Genomic DNA, 21,524 nt, shown 5'->3' with positions numbered 1-21,524 from the left:
CACCTGTAGGTCGCCAACAAATTTCATGGAATCAGAATAATCTATCTATAATGCCAGTAATCTCTGTGTGTGTGTGTGTCTGTCTGTGTGTTTGTCTGTGACCGCTGTTTCTCGACAACCACGGGTCCGATATACTTGAAACTTGCCAGGTATATTGCTGGGGACCCGAGGATGTGCCTTTTCAAGGTTTCATATTAATCGGACAATTACTTCCCGAGATATGTCCAAAAAACGATTCAACCAATCAGAGAGCAGCGAGCTATCGCGTGTGCCGAACGTGGCGGACACACTCTGCCTCGGATGGCACATTTGAGAGCGTTTTCATTTATTTCACGTTTGCAAACTATGTTGGCGTTAAACTATGTTTTACAACTAATAAAAACGAATTTGCGATTCATTCGCTTTCCTGCGCGTTTGTGTACGCGATGGCGATTTCTTTACCAAACTCCGGAAGCCGTTCGCTTTGGACCGAACCATTGCATGTAAATAGAGGGGGGGGGATTGTCACCACTCGCAAGCCGTTCGCTTTGGACCAAACCATTTCATGTAAATAGAGGGGGGGGATTGTCACTGTACTCGCAAGCCGTTCGCCGTTCGCTTTGGCGTTGCGAATGGACCAAACCATTTCATGTAAATAGAGGGGGGGGGGGGATATAATTTTAGATAGATATATAGTACGGGCATATATATAGTACGGGCATGCCCTAGTAATAATAATCTTAGCAATTTCAAAAAGGTACCAATGGTCTCCTAATAATAATAATCGGTTTATTCCAAAAAGACTTTCGCAGCCATAGGCTGAATTCGTCAATTTACAAATATTGTAGGGATAAACACAAAAAATAAAAATGGCTCAAACATAAAATGGCAAATAAATAAGATAAAATTGCAATCAAACCAAGAAAAAACACAAATATCTAACAAAAAACAATAGGCGTCAAACTCATTAACACAAGGTCGTCATCCAATTCGTATTCAAAATGGGGGTTATAAAGGGGATGGGGCTGCACTTATAGCAGTTGGTTCAACATCTAATAGAAGATAACATGTCAGAGTTCCTTAAGTAATTGTTCCTAGGTGGGGGAGCCAATCTCTGTGTATGTTTGATTTTAAAGGTACATTACAAAAATTGAAGGAGAGCTGTTCGAGCCTCTCAGAAAGAACAGGAAAAGTACCTGACAAATGTCTGCATAAGGTTTGGTTCTACAAAAGTCACCAGAGAGAATTATACGTAACGCTTTCCGTTGTAATTTCTCCAAACATTCCTTCTGGGCTTTAGTTAAGCCACAAAACCATGCGGGTGACGTATATTCCAAAGTGGGTCTAACATACTGTAAATATACTGTTATAAAATCAGAAACGGGGATATTATGTCATGTCAGGTAAAATGTGATAACTTGGGAACAGCTGAATGGATTTAAATCAAACTTGGTACAAGTATTATAATGATGTAATAATGTGAGCGGAGACATATCAGTCGACGTCGTGACATCGAAGAGTGCCGTTCTAGTTTTCTATGATTTTCAGATTTATATACACGTGAAGGAGCTGGGGCTCCCACGTCGATCGGAAGAATGGACGCGACAAAAAGCTGGAATTCATCCGAGTTGCTTTAATCAAACCAAACACTCAGGCACTCTGAAAAGCCCGTTTATCGGGCAGCAATATATATACATATTATCCCGGAGCGTTTGCCCAGGAAAGGCGAGAGGGGGCGTGGCCCAGCGTCCTGGCTGCGGCCTGGCAAGTTGAGGGCGAGCCTGCCCGGGCGTCCCGACCGAGGCCTGGCAAGTTGAGCGCGGGCCTGCCCGGGCGTCCTGGACGAGCCCGGCATGGTGATCGCTCCGCGTCCTTGATAGGTGCAAGGCGATTGTGAAAACCCAGCGGTAGCCGCTACACACGCATACATACAGTGCAGAGAATTGACTTGTTTAATATACAGTAGCAGGATACGAAATTGAAGTTCATGGAAAAGAAGAAGGCCGAGGATAAAATGGCACTCTACAGGCTGTTTCAAAAATATTGGTATTATTTGGATTGTCTCTATTGGACATTATTAGTTGTAACAAGCAAGGACCCGTGGAACCTCTGGTAAATGCCCTTGCTCAAGAGAATTCCACATAGTTTGGGTGGTGTATACGCAACAGAACGCTGCCTTGATTGCTTCCGAAAATAAAAAATAACGCAGGTTTGAAGCAAAAACATTCCTGCTGCCTACGAACATGTATAATACATCGTGGTCATATAGCACGGATAGATTCCAATTGCACTGGCCCATGTGCTGACACCTGAGGCCTATACTATGTACTGTGACTTTTACAAGGCCTCTGATGCCTATTTGCTCCAACCTTTCGATATTTAGTGACCCTTATACCAGTCACTTTGGTCATTTTACACTGAATGGAAACCTTGTAGGGAGGACATGGAGATTGTGAGCTTGAAGGCTCTGAAGATGTCTTTGGGTTCACACAGCACAAAAATTTTGGCTGTATAATTTTTTTTCCCCAGGTTACAATTGTGGGTGGAGTCAGGCTAGCTGTCCAACCAATGGGTGGAAAGAAACCCTCATAACATACTGTTGTTATTGTTAATACTAGGGCATGCCCGTACTATATATATATCTAAAATTATATCCCCCCCCCTCTATTTACATGAAATGGTTTGGTCCATGTGCGAAATCGAAATGGTTTGGTCCAAAGCGAACGGCTTGCGAGTACGGTGACAATCCCCCCCCTCTATTTACATGAAATGGTTTGGTCCAAAGCGAATGGCTTGCGAGTACGGTGACAATCCCCCCCCTCTATTTACATGAAATGGTTTGGTCCAAAGCGAACGGCTTGCGGAGTTTGGTAAAGAAATCGCCATAGCTCGGTAACTACTTGTCCGATTAATATGAAACCTTGAAAAGGCACATCCTCGGGTCCCCAGCAATATACCTGGCAAGTTGCAAGTATATCGGACCCGTGGTTGTCGCGAAACAGCGGTCACAGACAAACACACAGACACACACACAGACACACAGAGATTACTGGAATTATAGATAGATTATTATATTATTATTTTGCAATATGGTACTATAATGGAAACATTATTATTACTAGGGCATGCCCGTACTATATATATGCCCGTACTATATATATATCTAAAATTATATCCCCCCCCTCTATTTACATGAAATGGTTTGGTCCATTCGCAACGACCACAGAACCCCCCCCCCCCTCTATTTACATGAAATGGTTTGGTCCATTCGCAACGCCAAAGCGAACGGCGAACGGCTAAATCGCCATAGCTCGGTAACTACTTGTCCGATTAATTTCAAACCTTGAAAAGGCACATCCTCGGGTCCCCAGCAATATACCTGGCAAGTTTCAAGTATATCGGACCGGTAGTTGTCGAGAAACAGCGGTCACAGACAAACATACATACATACATACATACATACAAACATACAAACATACAAACGTACACACAGAGATTACTGGAATTATAGATAGATGCTATCGTCATTATTGTTGTTATTACTTTTGCCATTTGAAATGGGCTTCGAAAAATGCTGCGATAATGTGGAACGACGCTCAAGCTGCTATATATACACCTTCCCAAGGCAGAAAAAGGAATAAAACGGGAATTCCTCCGGATCTTTTGCAGTCGCGTCTAAAGCAACATAGGCTAAGCGAATGTGAAAATAACATGGAGGGGGGAGTCCTCTTACTCGCGATACAATTGAGGGTTCTGAAGCGTCACTCATACCCTCTGCCCTATTAATATGGTGGTGCTACACGCAAAGGGTGCGGGGGGCGAAATTAAGTCGCTACAACCTTTGCCCTATGACCCGTAGTCCCCTTGGCAAGTTTAGTTGGTTGACATTGCATAATGATAACGACCAAATACATCGATGAAGAAGATGTATCGAATAGTTTGACATAAGTGGCCATACTGGCCCCCCAAGACCACGTTTTGGTGGCCCGACGGTGTTTTTGGTGGTGTTACCGCTTGCTTGAAGCTCTGGAGGGAATGTCGGGATTAAACCTTTTCAAGAAGGCGGTTCCACAAACTGGAGAGGAAAGGAATAAGAGCATATTTTCGAGAAGCCTGGATTTTGGGAGAAGGAACTCGCAGCAATTCCATCCTAGTTGAACCCTGCAGGAGCTGGGGAATGTCGGAGTGCTGAGAGAGCGGAAGGAGTTGGATCATAGGAGAGGCTGGTTAGGGGGAGGAACAGAACTATCACTATTTATTTATTTTTATTTTTTTCATATGACTTTAAAAGTGAAAGTTTTCTTGCAATGTTGGGAAACTCCAATGTACGTGTTGTAAAATGCTGGGAGATTTTGTCTCCGTATGCTGCGGGATGTTTTTACAAAGGTAAAATGCAAGAAGTAGGAAACATTTTGTTTTTGTCGTCTAACCTTGTCTCTTCCAGCAAATGACGACTGTTATTCACTTTGCCATGTTTCCTTCTAGTGGAAGAATACATCACCATTGCGAAGGAAAAACATGGCTACAATGTGGAGCAGGTGACTGACTGAAACGATATCTCAATGATGTTTCCTCTCGAGAAAATTTCTCCTTTGTTTGGACGATTTGATGTGTTTATAGCCCGAGGTGTTCAGCCCTGCCGATGGTAAATTTAAATGTAAGATACTTTTTGAAATCTTAACATTTCATCAGAAATCTAATTGTGTAAAGTGATTGGAAAATAGGGCCTATGGGATTTATCTTTTGTTACATATCTATGTGAATTAATATTCAGATCTTTGCTTATCCGTGTGTAGTATATTAAGGGTTGTTGTGATTGGAGGGTCAGGAGCCCTTCTGAACCAGTGGCCGGAAACGGAAGTGACCGGAAACGGAAGAGGAAACGACACGAGGAAAAAAGGACGAGTATGCTTCTTGTTCTTCCTCGCCCCGCTCGGACGAAAGGTGGCCTCGACCTTGCGCTGCGTGACAAAGCGGCGTTCCGAAGCCCGTCTGGCGAGAGGAGTGCGGGGCCTGGTACGATACCGACCCGGTGGAGACGTCAAGTTGACGTGGGGCCGTGCATCGACCCCGCGTCTGGTACCGTTCGCGGCCCCGTCTAAAAAGACGCGTATGAGTCGCAGGTTGGGGCCTAGCACGCCTGGCAAGTGGCGTGGGGCTTTTGGCTTGCTTTACCGCGCCCGCTCCGCGTAGCCACGAGAGGCTGCAGCCGCGGGGCCTGGTACGATACCTGCCCGGTGGAGACGTCCACCCGGGGTTCGTTCAACCGCCCGAGTGCGGCGACGCCGACTATCATCTTGGTCAGGAGGGGCCCAGAGACATTGTGCGGGACCGAGACCATAAGGGTGTCGTGAGTACTCACCGGGACACACGTATATAGGATGGCCATCTTATTCATAGGGAATTGATTGTCATTGAAAGATTGTTGATGGTGGTGTATTGTTGATTGCTCGGGGAAAATCTCCGTGGTTGTGTCATTGGAAATTGTATGGTATCAGTACCATTGGGAAATATATTCTTGAACATCAGTGTCTCGTGGGTGGAATTCATAGGGATTGCGTTGCGAAAGCGCATCTATATAATACTACTTTCTGGCGAAGGTCCTCTCACGGTCCGGGGGTCACCGAGACCAGGTAGTCACCGAGGGGACCACGTAACAGAATTGGGGGCTCGTCCGGGATTTAAAATTGTATAAAATAATAAAATAAGAATTTTTTATTAATTAAAATTTATTAATTAATTATTAATTGGTAAAATATTTTTGAGAAATTGGGGTAAAGTCTTGGGTGAAGGTTAACAGGTGTTAACGATAGGCACCATGGCGTTTGTGGCACAGAACTTTGGGGTAACCCCGAGTGAGGCACAGTTCCGAGTGTTGCTAAAGTCGGACCTCTTGAAATTGGCCAAACATTTTAACTTGGAGGTCCGAACTAATTTGAGGAAGGCAGAGTTGCAGGCCACGGTGATACAATCTATGGTGGGATTAGGAACATGGGACGAGTTAGCCTGGGAGTGGCTACCCGAAGAACCAGAAGACGTGGAGCTCCGGAAACTGGAGTTGCAATTACGGAGCCAGGAACGGATCAAAGAAGAAGAAAGGAAAGCAGAAAAGGAAAGAGCAGAAGAAGAAAGGAAAGCAGAAGAGAGGAGGGAAGAGAAACAAGCAGAGGAAAGGAGAGTGGAACGAGAACTCCAGGAAAGGTTAAAAGAAGAAGAAAGGAAAGCAGAAAAGGAAAGAGCAGAAGAAGAAAGGAAAGCAGAAAAGGAAAGAGCAGAAGAAGAAAGGAAAGCAGAAGAGAGGAGAGAAGAGAAACAAGCAGAGGAAAGGAGAGTGGAACGAGAACTCCAGGAAAGGTTAGCAGAAGAAGAAAGGAAAGCAGAAGAGAGGAGAGAAGAGAAACAAGCAGAGGAAAGGAGAGTGGAACGAGAACTCCAGGAAAGGTTAGAAGGGAGAAAAGCAGAGGAGAGAAAAGCGGAAAGGGAATTAAAGGAACGTGACATGGAGCTTCAGCAAGAAATCAAATTCAAGGAGCTGGAGTTAATGAGAGAACGGGGAGAGGCACCACCCTTGCTGACGGGGTCGACACCTAACCAGAGAACCTGGGATGTGGGCAGACATGTGAGGCTGGTTCCACCGTTCAGTGAAAAGGAAGTCGCGAAATTTTTCCCACACTTTGAGAAAGTGGCTCGACAATTAAACTGGCCGGAGGAGGCCTGGACCATACTCGTGCAAAGTGTGCTGGTGGGGAAAGCTCAGGAAATTTATTCGGCGCTACCAATGGACCAATGTGCAGATTATGAGGTACTGAAGAAGCACATCCTCAAGGCCTATGAGTTGGTTCCGGAAGCTTACAGGCAAAAATTCAGGAATGCCAGGAAGAGGGAGAGTGAGACCCATGTGGAGTTTGCCAGAGTGAAAGAAAACATGTTTGATCGGTGGTGTGAGTCAAAAGGAGTCGGGAAAGACTTCGAAACATTGCGGGACTTGATCCTGGTGGAGGAATTCCAGCAGTGTGTCCACGAGGACATCAAAGTGTACCTGCAGGAAAAGAAAGTACCAAAGTTGTGGGACGCAGCCACCATGGCAGATGATTATGCCTTAACCCACCGAATAGGGGTCCATGAACCTACCTCCTCGCCTAGATCTCCGCAGGGGAGGTGGGGAACAGCAGGTGCGGAGAACGACAATACATGGCGGCGGCCTCGAGAGGATGAGGGGGACAACGCGGATACCCCACCTGTTCGAAGTCAGAGGGCTGTGGGCCCAAGACCAACTTATTTTTCAGGGGGCCCGAGGCAGACCACGAGTTTTTCCTCCGGGCCTACTTGCGCGTTTTGCAAGAAACCTGGACACTTGATGTCCAGTTGTTACCTCATGAAAAGGGACAACCCAGAGCGGAGTCCGACTATTACCACTCCGAATGCGATGGCTAGCGTAAGAAATCGCCATCAAAAGGGTTACCAACCATTTATTTCAGAGGGGTTTGTGTCACGGGATGGAGCCTCGACTAACCGGAAACCGGTTAGGATATTGAGGGACACAGGGGCACATCAATCTTTAATGCTTGAAGGCATTTTGCCATGGTCCGAGGAGACGGCAACGGGGGATAGTGTTCGTTTACAGGGGATTGGGGGCGGTGTTAGTGCTCCCCTTCATGTCATCCATTTGGAGTCCGATTTGGTGTCAGGACCGGTCACCGTCGGTTTACAAGCCACGCTTCCTGTAGAGGGTGTATCTGTGGTTATCGGGAATGATTTGGCCGGGGGTCAAGTTTATGGTAACCTGAGGGTTGGTCAAGAGCCCAGCAGGGAAAATAACACCACACCAGCTCGGGATGGCGACAAAAGTGCCAAGTTATTTGTAGGGGGACTGAACTTCAAAACAGAGGAAGAAGTTCTGACCTCTGTCTTCAACCGATATGGGCCGCTGGTGGACGTGCGGTTGGTAAGAGACTGGGAAACGCAACAGTCCAGAGGGTTCGGCTTTGTCACGTTTGCCAGCACCAAAGACGCCAGAGAGGCAGAGAAGAATTGGAATGGCAAGGATTTGGAGGGTCGGACCATAACAGTAGGGAAGGCATTTCGTAGGCGTCGAGAGGTCTACAGGAGAGGACAACTGGGCGGTAGTTTTGGTGGTGGCCGCAATCAATATTATTATGGAGGCTCCCTGAGTTACGGCAGCTCCCGAAGGAAGGATTGGCAAAGTAGTGGCCGAGAAGGAGACCGCTATTCGTGGGACTACAGGGACAAGGGGTCCCACCATAATTATTAGGGAAGTTCTGAGAAGTTGAAGCACTGAATGCGGCGGAGCCGCTGAGCCAAGATTCCTACACGGATTAACCGTGAACGCCGTTCCTAAAGGCGTCCATATAGGGAACTTTCATGCACGGACTAACCGTGAACTCCACGTTCCTCAAGGCGCCCATGTAGAGAACTTTCCTGCACGGACTAACCGTGAACTTCACGTTCCTAAAGGCATCCATGTAGTGAATACTCGGCTTGGCCTCCCGGAAAAAGTGCTATCGAGTTGCGTAACTTTGGATCTTTGATCAACCCCTTAACCTTCATTCACAAGAAGCTGACGGTCAAAGTCAGAGGGTCATGAGAGGGAGTTTGATTTGGCAGGGACAATGTCGTTGCTGGTGTTTAGTCCAGAGGGAGTAATCTGGGGGTTTTGTGAGAGTTTGTTGCTTTATTTTTGAGTTGGGATAATTGTTGCCCAGGGGAACTGAGGATTTGGGGGTTGAGTTATCTGGTTTATTTATCCAAGTTGGCCGGCAACGAAAGTTTTCGCTGGGGTCAAACTTTCTTTCTTGAAGGGGGGGAGTGTTACATATCTATGTGAATTAATATTCAGATCTTTGCTTATCCGTGTGTCGTATATTAAGGGTTGTTGTGATTGGAGGGTCAGGAGCCCTTCTGAACCAGTGGCCGGAAACGGAAGTGACCGGAAACGGAAGAGGAAACGAAACGAGGAAAAAAGGACGAGTATGCTTCTTGTTCTTCCTCGCCCCGCTCGGACGAAAGGTGGCCTCGACCTTGCGCTGCGTGACAAAGCGGTGTTCCGAAGCCCGTCTGGCGAGAGGAGTGCGGGGCCTGGTACGATACCGACCCGGTGGAGACGTCAAGTTGACGTGGGGCCGTGCATCGACCCCGCGTCTGGTACCGTTCGCGGCCCCGTCTAAAAAGACGCGTATGAGTCGCAGGTTGGGGCCTAGCACGCCTGGCAAGTGGCGTGGGGCTTTTGGCTTGCTTTACCGCGCCCGCTCCGCGTAGCCACGAGAGGCTGCAGCCGCGGGGCCTGGTACGATACCTGCCCGGTGGAGACGTCCACCCGGGGTTCGTTCAACCGCCCGAGTGCGGCGACGCCGACTATCATCTTGGTCAGGAGGGGCCCAGAGACATTGTGCGGGACCGAGACCATAAGGGTGTCGTGAGTACTCACCGGGACACACGTATATAGGATGGCCATCTTATTCATAGGGAATTGATTGTCATTGAAAGATTGTTGATGGTGGTGTATTGTTGATTGCTCGGGGAAAATCTCCGTGGTTGTGTCATTGGAAATTGTATGGTATCAGTACCATTGGGAAATATATTCTTGAACATCAGTGTCTCGTGGGTGGAATTCATAGGGATTGCGTTGCGAAAGCGCATCTATATAATACTACTTTCTGGCGAAGGTCCTCTCACGGTCCGGGGGTCACCGAGACCAGGTAGTCACCGAGGGGACCACGTAACACTTTACTGAATAGTCTTTGATATGGTCATTATCCTTGCACTGCCATGTTTTTCAGCATACAAGTCAGATAAATAATGTAAATAGTTATTTTAAGATCTTAAGTTTGGTATCATACATAGAGGTACAGTATTTAAAACGAGGTAAATTTCTCGCCGCCACCGTATTTCCCATGCACAGCTATATTCCCACCATTTCATCAGCGAACATCCCAACTTCCAACTTAAAGGCTGCCGTGTATGACTTGTGTGACTTTATGGGACACGTTTTGAGATGACGTAATAAGAATGAATGAATGATCGTTTTAAGGCCATTTTCCCCGCTATAGCGAGGGTTAGCCTTGCGGGCCCCATGACAATCGTGGTTCCCTGTTTGAGGCAATGTTTTTATGGCCGGATGCCCTTCCTGACGCCAACCCTGAGTCGCCTCTTCGATGCGCAGGGATACGGTGTACCTATTCTAAACCGGGATCATTCATCCCAGCAAGCTGGTACTCAATTTGCCGACCTCGGAAGGATGACAGGCTGAGTCAACCCCCCTGGTGTTAAATTAGCGATCGACCGGGATTCGAACCCAGGATCCTAGGATCCCAAGCCGGCACCCTAACCGCTAAGCCAACACCAGGCTACTACATCGATGAAGCTAATAATGCATACACATACAGGCTAATAAGGATGCATACATATGATTGGGATTGAAAGATGGATCAAATGTAATTGGTGAGTGCGTGCTCATTATTGGTTGGCTAGTTACCTCCGCCACCAAAGGTTGATGGAGTTTATGTCTTCACCCATGTCTGTCTGGGTGGATTCAGCCGAAATATTGTGGAGAGGTAGTGTATGTGACAAGGACGAAATGATTAGATTTTGGTGAAGATCCGGATCTGAGATTTTTAAAAGTGATTCTTCACCATTGAGAGATGGGGCAAAAACCGATATGTATTCATGAGTAGTAGAACTTGTGCAGCAATCGGGAACAGGTCCGCTTCATACTGTATGTTCATGAATATACGACGAGCGGTTCTAGTTACGCTTTCCATGTATATATATTGTTACAGACACGACTTTGATGTTAAGGTGGGCCGAGCGGAATGGCCGTCGTGTCCGCACAAATTACCCGATTGTACTCGACGTTGACGGAGCCGCGCTACGCTGGATCAATAAAGGAAAAGAAGACACACGGCTGAATTATAATGACAGACACCAATGTTTCGATTCTCAATTATATTCGTACGGAAAAGGTTAGATTACAGGGGCGAGAGGTATATCACAGGAAGACGGGCACTTAGACACACTCTTATATTAACCCCGGACAGACGACAGGTAAACGGGACAACGGCTGACTCACACGGGGTTTGATGGCTAGGAAAGGCAGATAGCGATGGCTCAAGGTGCACTCTTGGCTCAAAGCAGGGTACAGTCCGGTCCAAAGATGCGGGGAGGTCACCGCGCTCGGAGGGGACGTTCTTTCTCAGGCGGGTCTTTCTCTCTCAGCGATCGCAGGCAACGTTCTTTCTCAGGCGGGGCGCATCTCACGTCACATCCGGCGCGGGGCCGCGTATATCCGGCGGGGGAGTGACACGCCCTCGGCTCGTTAGCTCCGCCTCGTGGAATCGGCACGTTGCTTCTCATTGGGTGCGTGCGGGGGGGGTTACCGGCTCCGCCCTTGACGAGGAGCTGACAAGGAGCCCCTTTGTGGTAACCCCGTGGAGCGCATGGTCTGGAGCGCGTTGTCTGGAGCGCATTGTCGATGGCGGCTAACCAAGCCGGTGGGAGGACGCACACTCCCCCCCGCGCAGCGCCGTGCCCCTCTGTTGTTGTAGACGGGGGAAGAAGATGGGAGGAGGTATGGGAAAGGTCCTAAACTCACTACTGATGCCATATAATCACATTCTGGTGCAACGAAGAGTCAGAATTAATGGAAACGAGTCCTTAACTGACATAGATTAAGAATAACTAGCAAGATGTCCGAAAGTTGTCTACGTGTGGTGCGGTGGACCTGGGCACGACATTTAATGGGGGAATAAGGGGAAGGTCGGCTCTACTGAGTGTTATTTACATGCAATGGGACTAGGGAATGGGGGATTGGGGAAAGTTGGGGAGTATTGGAGAAATAGGGGAATATTTACAAGCGGATATGGAGGCCAAATTCCATATTCGCAACATTGCACCCTTCTCTACCCTCGGGGCGTCCCGACCCGATAAATTTTTACCTACTTTAGTGTGGCACTCAGATGTAGTTCCCTCTACTATTAACTCTACCCTGAGTGCGACAGTTTTACAGATATTCACAAATGAGTAAATATGTCCCCCTGCGACGTTGCACCCTTCTCCTCACAGAAACACACCCACAGGATAACCGAATCCGGAAAGAATTCGCAAACTAAACATACAGCCGGTAGGGAGCATTATTTACACGACTACGCTGCTATTTACACTACGATCCAGGACCTGTTTTTGGAGGAACACATGCAGATGTTATGCATAGAGAGAGCGCGCTTGCCAGCATCGATACACCAACCCACGAGTGCTCTGTGGCCGACGGCCTTTAATAACGTGCAGAGCACCCTTCCCGAGCATCAAAAGCACCACCCCACCACCAATCGGTGCAGTCACCATTGTTCATTGGAATAAAAATAAATTCGACAACCCCTAACCCTGCAGGTGTCTCTTGCTCTTCTTGTGGTGCACTTGGTGTTAACTAAAAGTGGTTCACCTGTATGGCATAGGTGCCACGTTGACCCATAGGTCCATCCCCGGGTGGTGCTTGGCCGCAAACGAACTGCGGTCCATTGTGGGTGGCCACAAACATTGCGGTCCATATGGTGTATCGATCCCGGCAGCAAACAGCGAAAGTGCAGGCCCACAACTGCGCAGCCAGCACCTCTCTCTCCTCTCTCTCTACCCCAAAGCCAGATCCTCGGAGGTGGGAGACAAAAGAAGAAACAAGTGAGTAAGGTGGTAAGGGCGCAAAAGTGCACGCAATATAAGGTAATGCACACTGGGGGCACATGGGAACCAGGTGAGACAGGTACGTTCCTATCGTACGCCCCCCCCCCCCCACCAGGTAACCTACATGGCCCCTCCCTTACCCCTTACTGTATCCACACAACACAACACTACCCATAAACATCTACTTTACAAATCAACAAACATCCCTACTGTCTTCCCCGTTCCTCCCATATACCAAATTCGTCTTCTCTCCCTCCTAACCAATCAAATTTGCCATTTTCAACTCTCATCAAAATTTGCCATTTTCAACTCAACATCATAATTTGCCATTACCAATTCATCATCAGTCCCTCCTAGGGAGGGAGAGATGGAATCACCCCAATGTCTCATCCACGTCGTGATGCGTCTCACAATCCACACAGCAATTTCATTTCCTGCAACAAACAAAGAAAACACAGGTGTGGAGTCATCATCATCACCACAGGTAAGTGGCTGCGTATGGTGCGACAGGTTCATCAATCCTAACTATTTCCTAAATGACTTTAACAACTTTACACTACCCGGGGTCTTTCTCCGGCCAAACCATTGGCCCTCTTACACTATGGGTTCTAAAAACCAATTCCCATTGGCCAAACTGTGGTGCGCTTCAATTTGGGGTCTCACTCCCCCGATTCATCTCCCGGTGCCCTCGCACAATTTCTGGGCTGTGGCGTGTACCTCTCCCAGTGGGTCTACCCACCTGCACACCTCCACCACTGCAGTTGCCTCCGAGCTTACCTGCTCCTTACCCTAACCTAACTACCTGGGGAAGGCCCTCTGGCACTCTCCCCACTCGGTGCCCTCTCTGGCACTGGGCTACCCGGGTCCATCCTCCGGATCCTCGGGCCCCATCCACAACTCTACCGGCTCCCAGAGCCCACCTGCGGCCTCACCTGGCCGACATCCTCACAGTGGTGGAGTGCCCAACCAACTACACACACTAACAGGCTACACGCCCAGCCATTTCCACAACACTAATGCACCCATCCACAACACCATTCTGCCACCGCACCACAAATGCCAATATCCAACCACAATTTACCTGTACCCTCTACCTAACACTTACACTACCCGCCCCGGGTACTCGTGAAAGGGGGTCCACTCTTCCCCCATCCACACCTTCGCACCATGCACACCACTCCGTACCACTTACTCCAACTCTCTCCACACACCTGTACTTGCACACCTGTGCTCTCACACCTGGTGCCACCTGCACCCTTCTCTCCCCAAGCGCATTCGCGCTGATCCACAACACTCACTACTCATACACTGCTCCACACACCTGTCCAGTTGCACACCTGTGCAATCACACCTGTTCAATTCTCACACACACAGCATCATCTCAGCTAACTACTCCCTTCTGAAACTTGCGCTTCCCAGTCGTCCCTTTAAACTATTGCGCTCCCACGTCATTATCATCCATACTAATCTACCTGCGTCCCTACTACAGGTATCAGTCACTAACTAAACTTAACGTCACCTAATGTCAATCCTCGCTAGATCCCTACACACCATATCCTAACCCACCCGGGCTAGTTTTCACTGCCATACACCCCATAAACTATTGCTCCTTTGCCCCACACACATGGAAAGGGTGGCAGGGATGCCATCCCACCACGTCGGGGGTCTCTCACTACCAATTTTGCACATCAAATTTCAACAAATTAAAAATTTGCCAATCACTACCCATCATCTGCCAATCACTACTGCCAATCCCTTGCCAATCATCAAATTTTGTTTTTCTCTAATTTTGGGTCCAAAACACTAACCTCATCACCCAGTCTCCTCACTAATACCTCTCGGTGCGCCAATCCCTGTCCAAAGCCCGGCTTCGTAAAGCGAAGCAATGGATGCTGGTTGTTTTGTGCCAGCGGCTGGATGCGTCCGGCACTCGGTGCAGGGAAGGAGGTTTACCCGGGCCGAGATCCCACGCACCATCTCGGCACGGAGCCATCCCATGGCTCGATCTCGGCCTGCCGGAATGCCTCACCAAAAAGTGGTCGCCATGACGACTCTTTCTATCGGGCCGCCCGCTCCGCCTAGTGGAGCACGGACGTTCAAAGCGAGGCCCAGCACGGATCGCGCACGGCGGTCCTTTCGAACCCGCCGTGGCTCGGATCCCCGCTGGTTCTCGCGGCACGCGAAACCCGGCACGCACCGAGGGCCCGCTTCGGCTAAAAGTCGACCTAACCTTTAACCCGGTCACCGTCGATGCTTCACCTGCTTGCTTACACCCCGCAGCCCGTTCCTTGCTCACACCTCCAGCCGTTTCCATGCTCCTTGTACCGTTCCTTACACACCCAGGCACACCCATTCCACTCACAGCCTTGGTCACACACCTGACCACCGAACACTTTGGCACACATTCGTTGCTCGCACACCTCACCAATACACCGCTTCGCGCCCCCTCCGCGGTCACCTCCTCTGTGACAATCACAGGTGTGCCCTCATTCGCACACCCAATCACGTGCCTCACCACCAACTCCAGCGTGCATTCCCACTCACGCTCTACCATTCCAGGTGTGCATCCTTCCATCCCAGGTGTACATCCTCGCTCACCTGTCACAACTAACTCACGCTCCATGTCACTCCCACTACTTTCACCTCCATTCCTGACAGCGCACTCACCCTTACTCTTGACAGCGCACTCTTTCCCCATGCACCTGTCCGTCACACACCTTTCTCGCGCACACTCTCCCGTCACACCCTCTGCAACACTTACCACAGGTGTGCATTCTTCCTTGCCTTTGACAGCGCACTCTTTCCCCATGTACCTGTCCATCACACACCTTTCTCGCGCACACTCTCCCGTTACACCCTCTGTAACACTCACCACACCGCGCTTCCATGTGCTCCCTCGCACACACGCTACGACCGACTCATTCTCGCCAACACCCTCACTCCTTGGCACACACTTTTTCCTCACACACCCCAGAGTCGGACTTTCTCGCACACCTCCTCTTTCGCACACCAGACCTGTCACACACCTCACCAACGGCCTTTCACGAACACCCGGATCCAAACCAATCCCCAAGCTTTTTAAATCCCCTGGCGCATCATACGCACGACCATATTGGTCACCACTTACACCGGGTCCTCTTCCTCTTCGCTTCTCCTCCATCACCTGCGAATCCCTCATCCGGTTAATGAGCACATCATCACGATCCAAACACAGACTTTGGACCAATTCTTTTATCTCCTCTTTTATCTCTTTCTTATCCCCTCTCCGTCGCTTCTTAATTTCGCTCATCCCTTCTTCCACTTCTTCTAATTTGTGCTTCACCTCTTTTATTCCCCGGTACGTCTCCTCAAGCTCGTCCTCTAAGGCTACCTTGACCGTTTCCAGGTGCGTCCTCACCTGCCGGTCCTTCGTCTCCATTACCTCTATCACCTCGTCCAACCTCGTTGTCAGTCCCTCACGTACCATCTGACATTCCCTCTTTGTCGCTATCAAGTCGTTTTTTATGTCGTTTTGTGTCGCTTTTAAACCTCCTAATACTGCAGTGTTCCTTTGAACCTGCTCCGTTAGTCCTTTTTGTCCCTCCGTCAGCTGTTCCACCTCCTGCGTCAGGTCCTCTATGCCCCCTTGTAACTTTACAGTCCCCTTTCTCACCTCCTTCTCCATGTGCTCCTCACAGTGCCTCACCTCCTCGCGCACTCCTCCGACCTCCTCACTCACTCCTCTTCTGATCTCCTCTCCCATCACTTGCATCTCCTGCCCAGATGCCACCCTCATCTGCTCCATTTCCTCCCTGTGAGCATCCAGTTTGGTTTCTACCCCCATTCTGACCCCCTCTATCTGCTGCCCCATTTGGTTAACTTCCCTTTCCGCTTGGTCCCTCATGTCCCTCAATTTGCCTTCCATGGTGTTTTCTAACCCCTCTAACCCACTTTTCACTCCCTCTATCTGATTCTCCTGAGCGGCCATTCTGTTTTCTACCCCCGTTAACCCATTTTTCACTTCTTTTATCCCGTTGTCTAACCCCTCAAAATTATTGTCTAACTTCCCAAATTTCTTGTCTAACCCCTCACCAGTACCCCTCGCTTCGTCCCTCATTACTCCCAATTGCTCACTCTGAGCATCCATCCGGTTCCCCATTACCCCCATTTGGTTTCCCAACCGCTCACTATCAGCCCTCATTCCCACCATTTGTTCCATAAGGGCCCTCATTTGCAGGAGGAAAAGGTTCGAATCCACCAGGGGCGCTGCCGCGGGCGTGGACGCCGTGGCCACCTCGTGCGTGACAACGCTATTTTGCGACCCTGCCGCCGTCACTGCTTCGCTCTCCTCGCGTCCCTCAATTTGGTCCTGGACCGACCCTGCTTCACTCTCCCCTACCGGACCCCAGCCGTCTTGATCCGCCATAGCGCGACTTTCAAAATTCGAGTTTCGTAACACCAATCCAAATTTTGCTGTTATAATTTCGTCGAGCGCAGTAACCGCGGGACCGCGCTCCGGATCGATTTGGTCGAGCGCCGTACGCGCTCCGGCTCGATTTTCCCTCCCAAAATTTGGGCCTAACTAATTTAGTCCCGGGTCCGAATCTCACTCCTCGACACCAATTGTTACAGTACTAACACAATTGGTGTCCAAAATTTGGGCTAAATAAATTTAGTCCCAGGTTCGAATCCCAACTCCTGACTACCAATTGTTACAGACACGACTTTGATGTTAAGGTGGGCCGAGCGGAATGGCCGTCGTGTCCGCACAAATTACCCGATTGTACTCGACGTTGACGGAGCCGCGCTACGCTGGATCAATAAAGGAAAAGAAGACACACGGCTGAATTATAATGACAGACACCAATGTTTCGATTCTCAATTATATTCGTACGGAAAAGGTTAGATTACAGGGGCTAGAGGTATATCACAGGAAGACGGGCACTTAGACACACTCTTATATTAACCCCGGACAGACGACAGGTAAACGGGACAACGGCTGACTCACACGGGGTTTGATGGCTAGGAAAGGCAGATAGCGATGGCTCAAGGTGCACTCTTGGCTCAAAGCAGGGTACAGTCCGGTCCAAAGATGCGGGGAGGTCACCGCGCTCGGAGGGGACGTTCTTTCTCAGGCGGGTCTTTCTCTCTCAGCGATCGCAGGCAACGTTCTTTCTCAGGCGGGGCGCATCTCACGTCACATCCGGCGCGGGGCCGCGTATATCCGGCGGGGGAGTGACACGCCCTCGGCTCGTTAGCTCCGCCTCGTGGAATCGGCACGTTGCTTCTCATTGGGTGCGTGCGGGGGGGTTACCGGCTCCGCCCTTGACGAGGAGCTGACAAGGAGCCCCTTTGTGGTAACCCCGTGGAGCGCATGGTCTGGAGCGCGTTGTCTGGAGCGCATTGTCGATGGCGGCTAACCAAGCCGGTGGGAGGACGCACACTCCCCCCCGCGCAGCGCCGTGCCCCTCTGTTGTTGTAGACGGGGGAAGAAGATGGGAGGAGGTATGGGAAAGGTCCTAAACTCACTACTGATGCCATATAATCACATTCTGGTGCAACGAAGAGTCAGAATTAATGGAAACGAGTCCTTAACTGACATAGATTAAGAATAACTAGCAAGATGTCCGAAAGTTGTCTACGTGTGGTGCGGTGGACCTGGGCACGACATTTAATGGGGGAATAAGGGGAAGGTCGGCTCTACTGAGTGTTATTTACATGCAATGGGACTAGGGAATGGGGGATTGGGGAAAGTTGGGGAGTATTGGAGAAATAGGGGAATATTTACAAGCGGATATGGAGGCCAAATTCCATATTCGCAACAATATATATATGTTTTTTTACAAACTAGCGGAGAACCCGCTCCGAACCTCCGACCAAGCCTAAGGTTTGATCTGTTCTTAGGTGCCATGGCGGCACATGGTGTGGCAGTGAAAGGGGGATGTTTTTTTTGTTTTTGTTTTGTTTTTTACTGGAAATGAGTCCAACACTGATTTTTCAAGTAATTCCATCAGGCACTTCATGTGTACTCGAAGGTGTGTTGGGTGACATGAGTACCTGGTGGGGTCGGTGACATGAGGCAGCTAAACGAGGCAATTTCCTAAACTTAGCGATTCTAAAAAAATTACCAAACTATTACTGTAAAAAGTTATTAGAGATGTATGACGTGCCAAAGTATAGCCATAGACAGTAAAGACCATTAATTACGTGGTTCCCAATTGGCGTGGTTCCCAATTGGCGGTCCGCTGCCGTTTATCGATGACCTTTGCCGATCCCTGTTGAGAAAAAGGTTAAGAAATCGTAGATAAGTCAATTTGAGGCTTGGACTTCTGGGGAAGAAAAAGGTATTGACTTGTATGCCGAAAAATACGTAATTGGTCTGTCTGTCTGTCTGTGCCGCTCTACTTTATTATAGATTGTTCATTCTTGGATCTACTGCAATCTATATGCAGTAAACCCATAATTATCGCTAGGGTTACGTTCCTGAAAAATGCCACGATATTCAAACCCCCCGAAAGTTAAAACTAAGGGCCTTATGGGAAAAAAGGGGTTAGGTTCCTGTGCTTTTGAGAAAATTTAGCGGTATGTGGGCGGCAGCCAAAAATAAACATCACAATTTAAATAATCATGTAAAATAAATATAAATCTACTTTACGAGGAAGTCTCCTGCTGCGTTGAAGCATATTAAACATGGCCACTCCCTTCTGTAACGTGTGCAAACCCCCCACCATGTCTCCCTGATTAACCTCCTGTATTGTTTCCCTTTGTAATATGTCGATGTGTTTCTTTGATAAATGATTCAGCAGCTCCCCGTAAACCAGCGTATAAAAATAAATCACTTTTGTCCATCGTTTTACGCTTTGGCACCATTATTAACGGTGTGCGGGATAACCTTCACAACTCAGCTCAAAAACTGTGATTGGTCGAAATTAAGCACCACGATAACTAAATCGGTACGTAAAGAGGTTGCCCGCGATTGGTCAAAGCTGCGACATTCAAACCCGCGATATTTAAGGGTTTATTGGCCCTTGCATTTTTATTTTACGCACGCTGGGCAGAATCCGATTTTTATTTTTCACATTTTCCACAAATAAAACTGATTACTTTTGAGCATCTATCACTCCATGCACACGAAACGTAAAGCGGGATTAAGCAAAGCAATAGGTTCATGTCCATCGGTCTGACTGTCAGTTTGTCTGTCTTTTCAGTTTAATACCAGCTGAAGTACCTGGCGTTGCCCCAGGGGTGGGGTGAGGGATGGGGGAGGGGGGGGGGGAGAAGGGAGGAAAAATAATGTGTAGGTTGGGAGTGGGAGGGAGAGTGAGGGAGAGTGAGTGAGGGAGAGTGAGGGAAGGTGTGGGGAGGTGGACAAATTTACACATGGAAAAAGTGCTTTAACTTCAGCGTTGCCGAGGTAGAAAAGGAAATTATAATATCCTCTGCCAGCACCACCAGATGGCGCTACACGGTACACATTTATGTAGAGAATTCCCTACTCTTCCTCTCCCCTTCCCTTTCCCCTCGACCCTCCCCTACCTCTTACCCTCCTATTCCTCTTCCCCTCCCATTCCTCTTCTCCTCCCATTCCTCTTCCCCTCTCATCCCTCCCTCCAATTCCTCTTCCCCTCCCCATCCCATCACCCTCTCCCTTTCCCCACTGCCCCCCTCCCCAACCCTCTGTTTCTCCTCTCCTCTCCTCCCCTTCCCATCTTCTACCCTCCCTTTCCCCTTCCCTCCCCCATCCCTCCTTCATCCTCCCATTCCTCTCCCCCCTTAATCCTCTCATCTCCCTCCCTCCCCTCTTCTCTTTCCCCCACTCTGCTCCCCCCTCCTTTCCTCCCCAACCCGCCCCCCCCCTCCCCCCGCCACTCTGAATATTCCTGTCACAAAGACACCAAAAATGTGTCTGTGTGTGTCAAAAAATGTGTCACAAAAAAGAATGATCACGGTGTGTACCCCGGTTTAGAATAGGTACACCGTATCTCTGCGCATCGTAAGAGGCGACCAAGGGTTGGTGTCAGGAAGGGCATCCGGCCATAAAAACATTGCCTCAAACAGGGAACCATGATTATCATGGGGCCCGCAAGGCTAACCCTAACCTGCTCTAGCGGGGAAAATGGCCTTAAAACGATCATTCATTCATTCATTCATTCATTCAGACACCCTGCGTTTCCCAGCAGCAATGCCAGGTACTTTTGCTAGTAATGAATAAAGTGGTTCTCCTACGTTAATAAATAAATATGAGTTTGGAAAGTGTAGGCTATTACTGTACCTGCATCAACTTCCAATCCCTAGAAAAATGGATTATTTTGTTTTCAGCTCCATTTAGGTAAGTGTGGCTTCTGTGACTTGCCTGCCAATTATTTCTCTCCATCAGGCTCTTGGCATGTTGTTGTGGCACAAGCACAGTGTGGAACGCTCCTTCATCGATCTTGCCAACTTCACACCCTTTCCTGATGAGTGGACGGTGGAAGATCGTGTGCTGTTTGAGCAGGCCTTCAGCTTTCATGGAAAGAGCTTTCATCGTATTCAACAGATGGTTTGTCAAATGATTGCATACGTCCGAGGCATCGTCTTCATTACGGCCCGTCTTTGAACAGGTTTATTTGGTTGTTGTTTATTTTATCAACGTGCTACCCTCCCTCTCGTTATGTACATGTGGCCTCCCAGCAGCTCCCAGATAAGAGTATTGGTAGCTTGGTGCGGTACTACTATGGGTGGAAGAAAACTCGCAGCCGCACAAGCTTGATGGACCGACAAGCACGGCGTTTTGCGAGCAAGCGTGAAGACAGGTGCATCTCAGAAGCACTTTTAAAGGGGTAGAAGTGTGATGTGTTTTTGGACTTTTTTGTTTATTTGTTTAATACCTCTCGTCT

General features: G+C 48.9%; 1 protein-coding gene across 8 annotated transcripts in view; it reads left to right on the top strand.

The window, feature by feature from the left end:
• Positions 1 to 21,524, top strand: part of LOC137418139 (REST corepressor 1) — a 64,471-nt gene that overhangs the window by 24,892 nt on the left and 18,055 nt on the right. For 2 of the 8 annotated variants that reach the window (XM_068104133.1, XM_078786748.1), the window contains exons 4-6: positions 4,465 to 4,517; positions 21,026 to 21,187; positions 21,322 to 21,440. In XM_068104133.1, coding sequence (XP_067960234.1) covers positions 4,465 to 4,517; positions 21,026 to 21,187; positions 21,322 to 21,440 — 334 coding nt within the window. Of the gene's footprint in view, positions 1 to 4,464; positions 4,518 to 21,025; positions 21,188 to 21,318; positions 21,468 to 21,524 lie in introns of all 8 variants that reach the window. The other 6 variants (XM_068104131.1, XM_078786746.1, XM_068104132.1 and 3 more) reach the window with 3 other exon arrangements.

This window comes from Myxine glutinosa, chromosome 11 (genome assembly GCF_964187855.1).
Source record: "Myxine glutinosa chromosome 11, kmMyxGlut1.1, whole genome shotgun sequence".
Taxonomy (NCBI): Eukaryota; Metazoa; Chordata; class Myxini; order Myxiniformes; family Myxinidae; genus Myxine; species Myxine glutinosa.
Note: the sequence above shows the minus strand (reverse complement) of the source record. Positions and strands in the feature narration are given on the sequence as shown.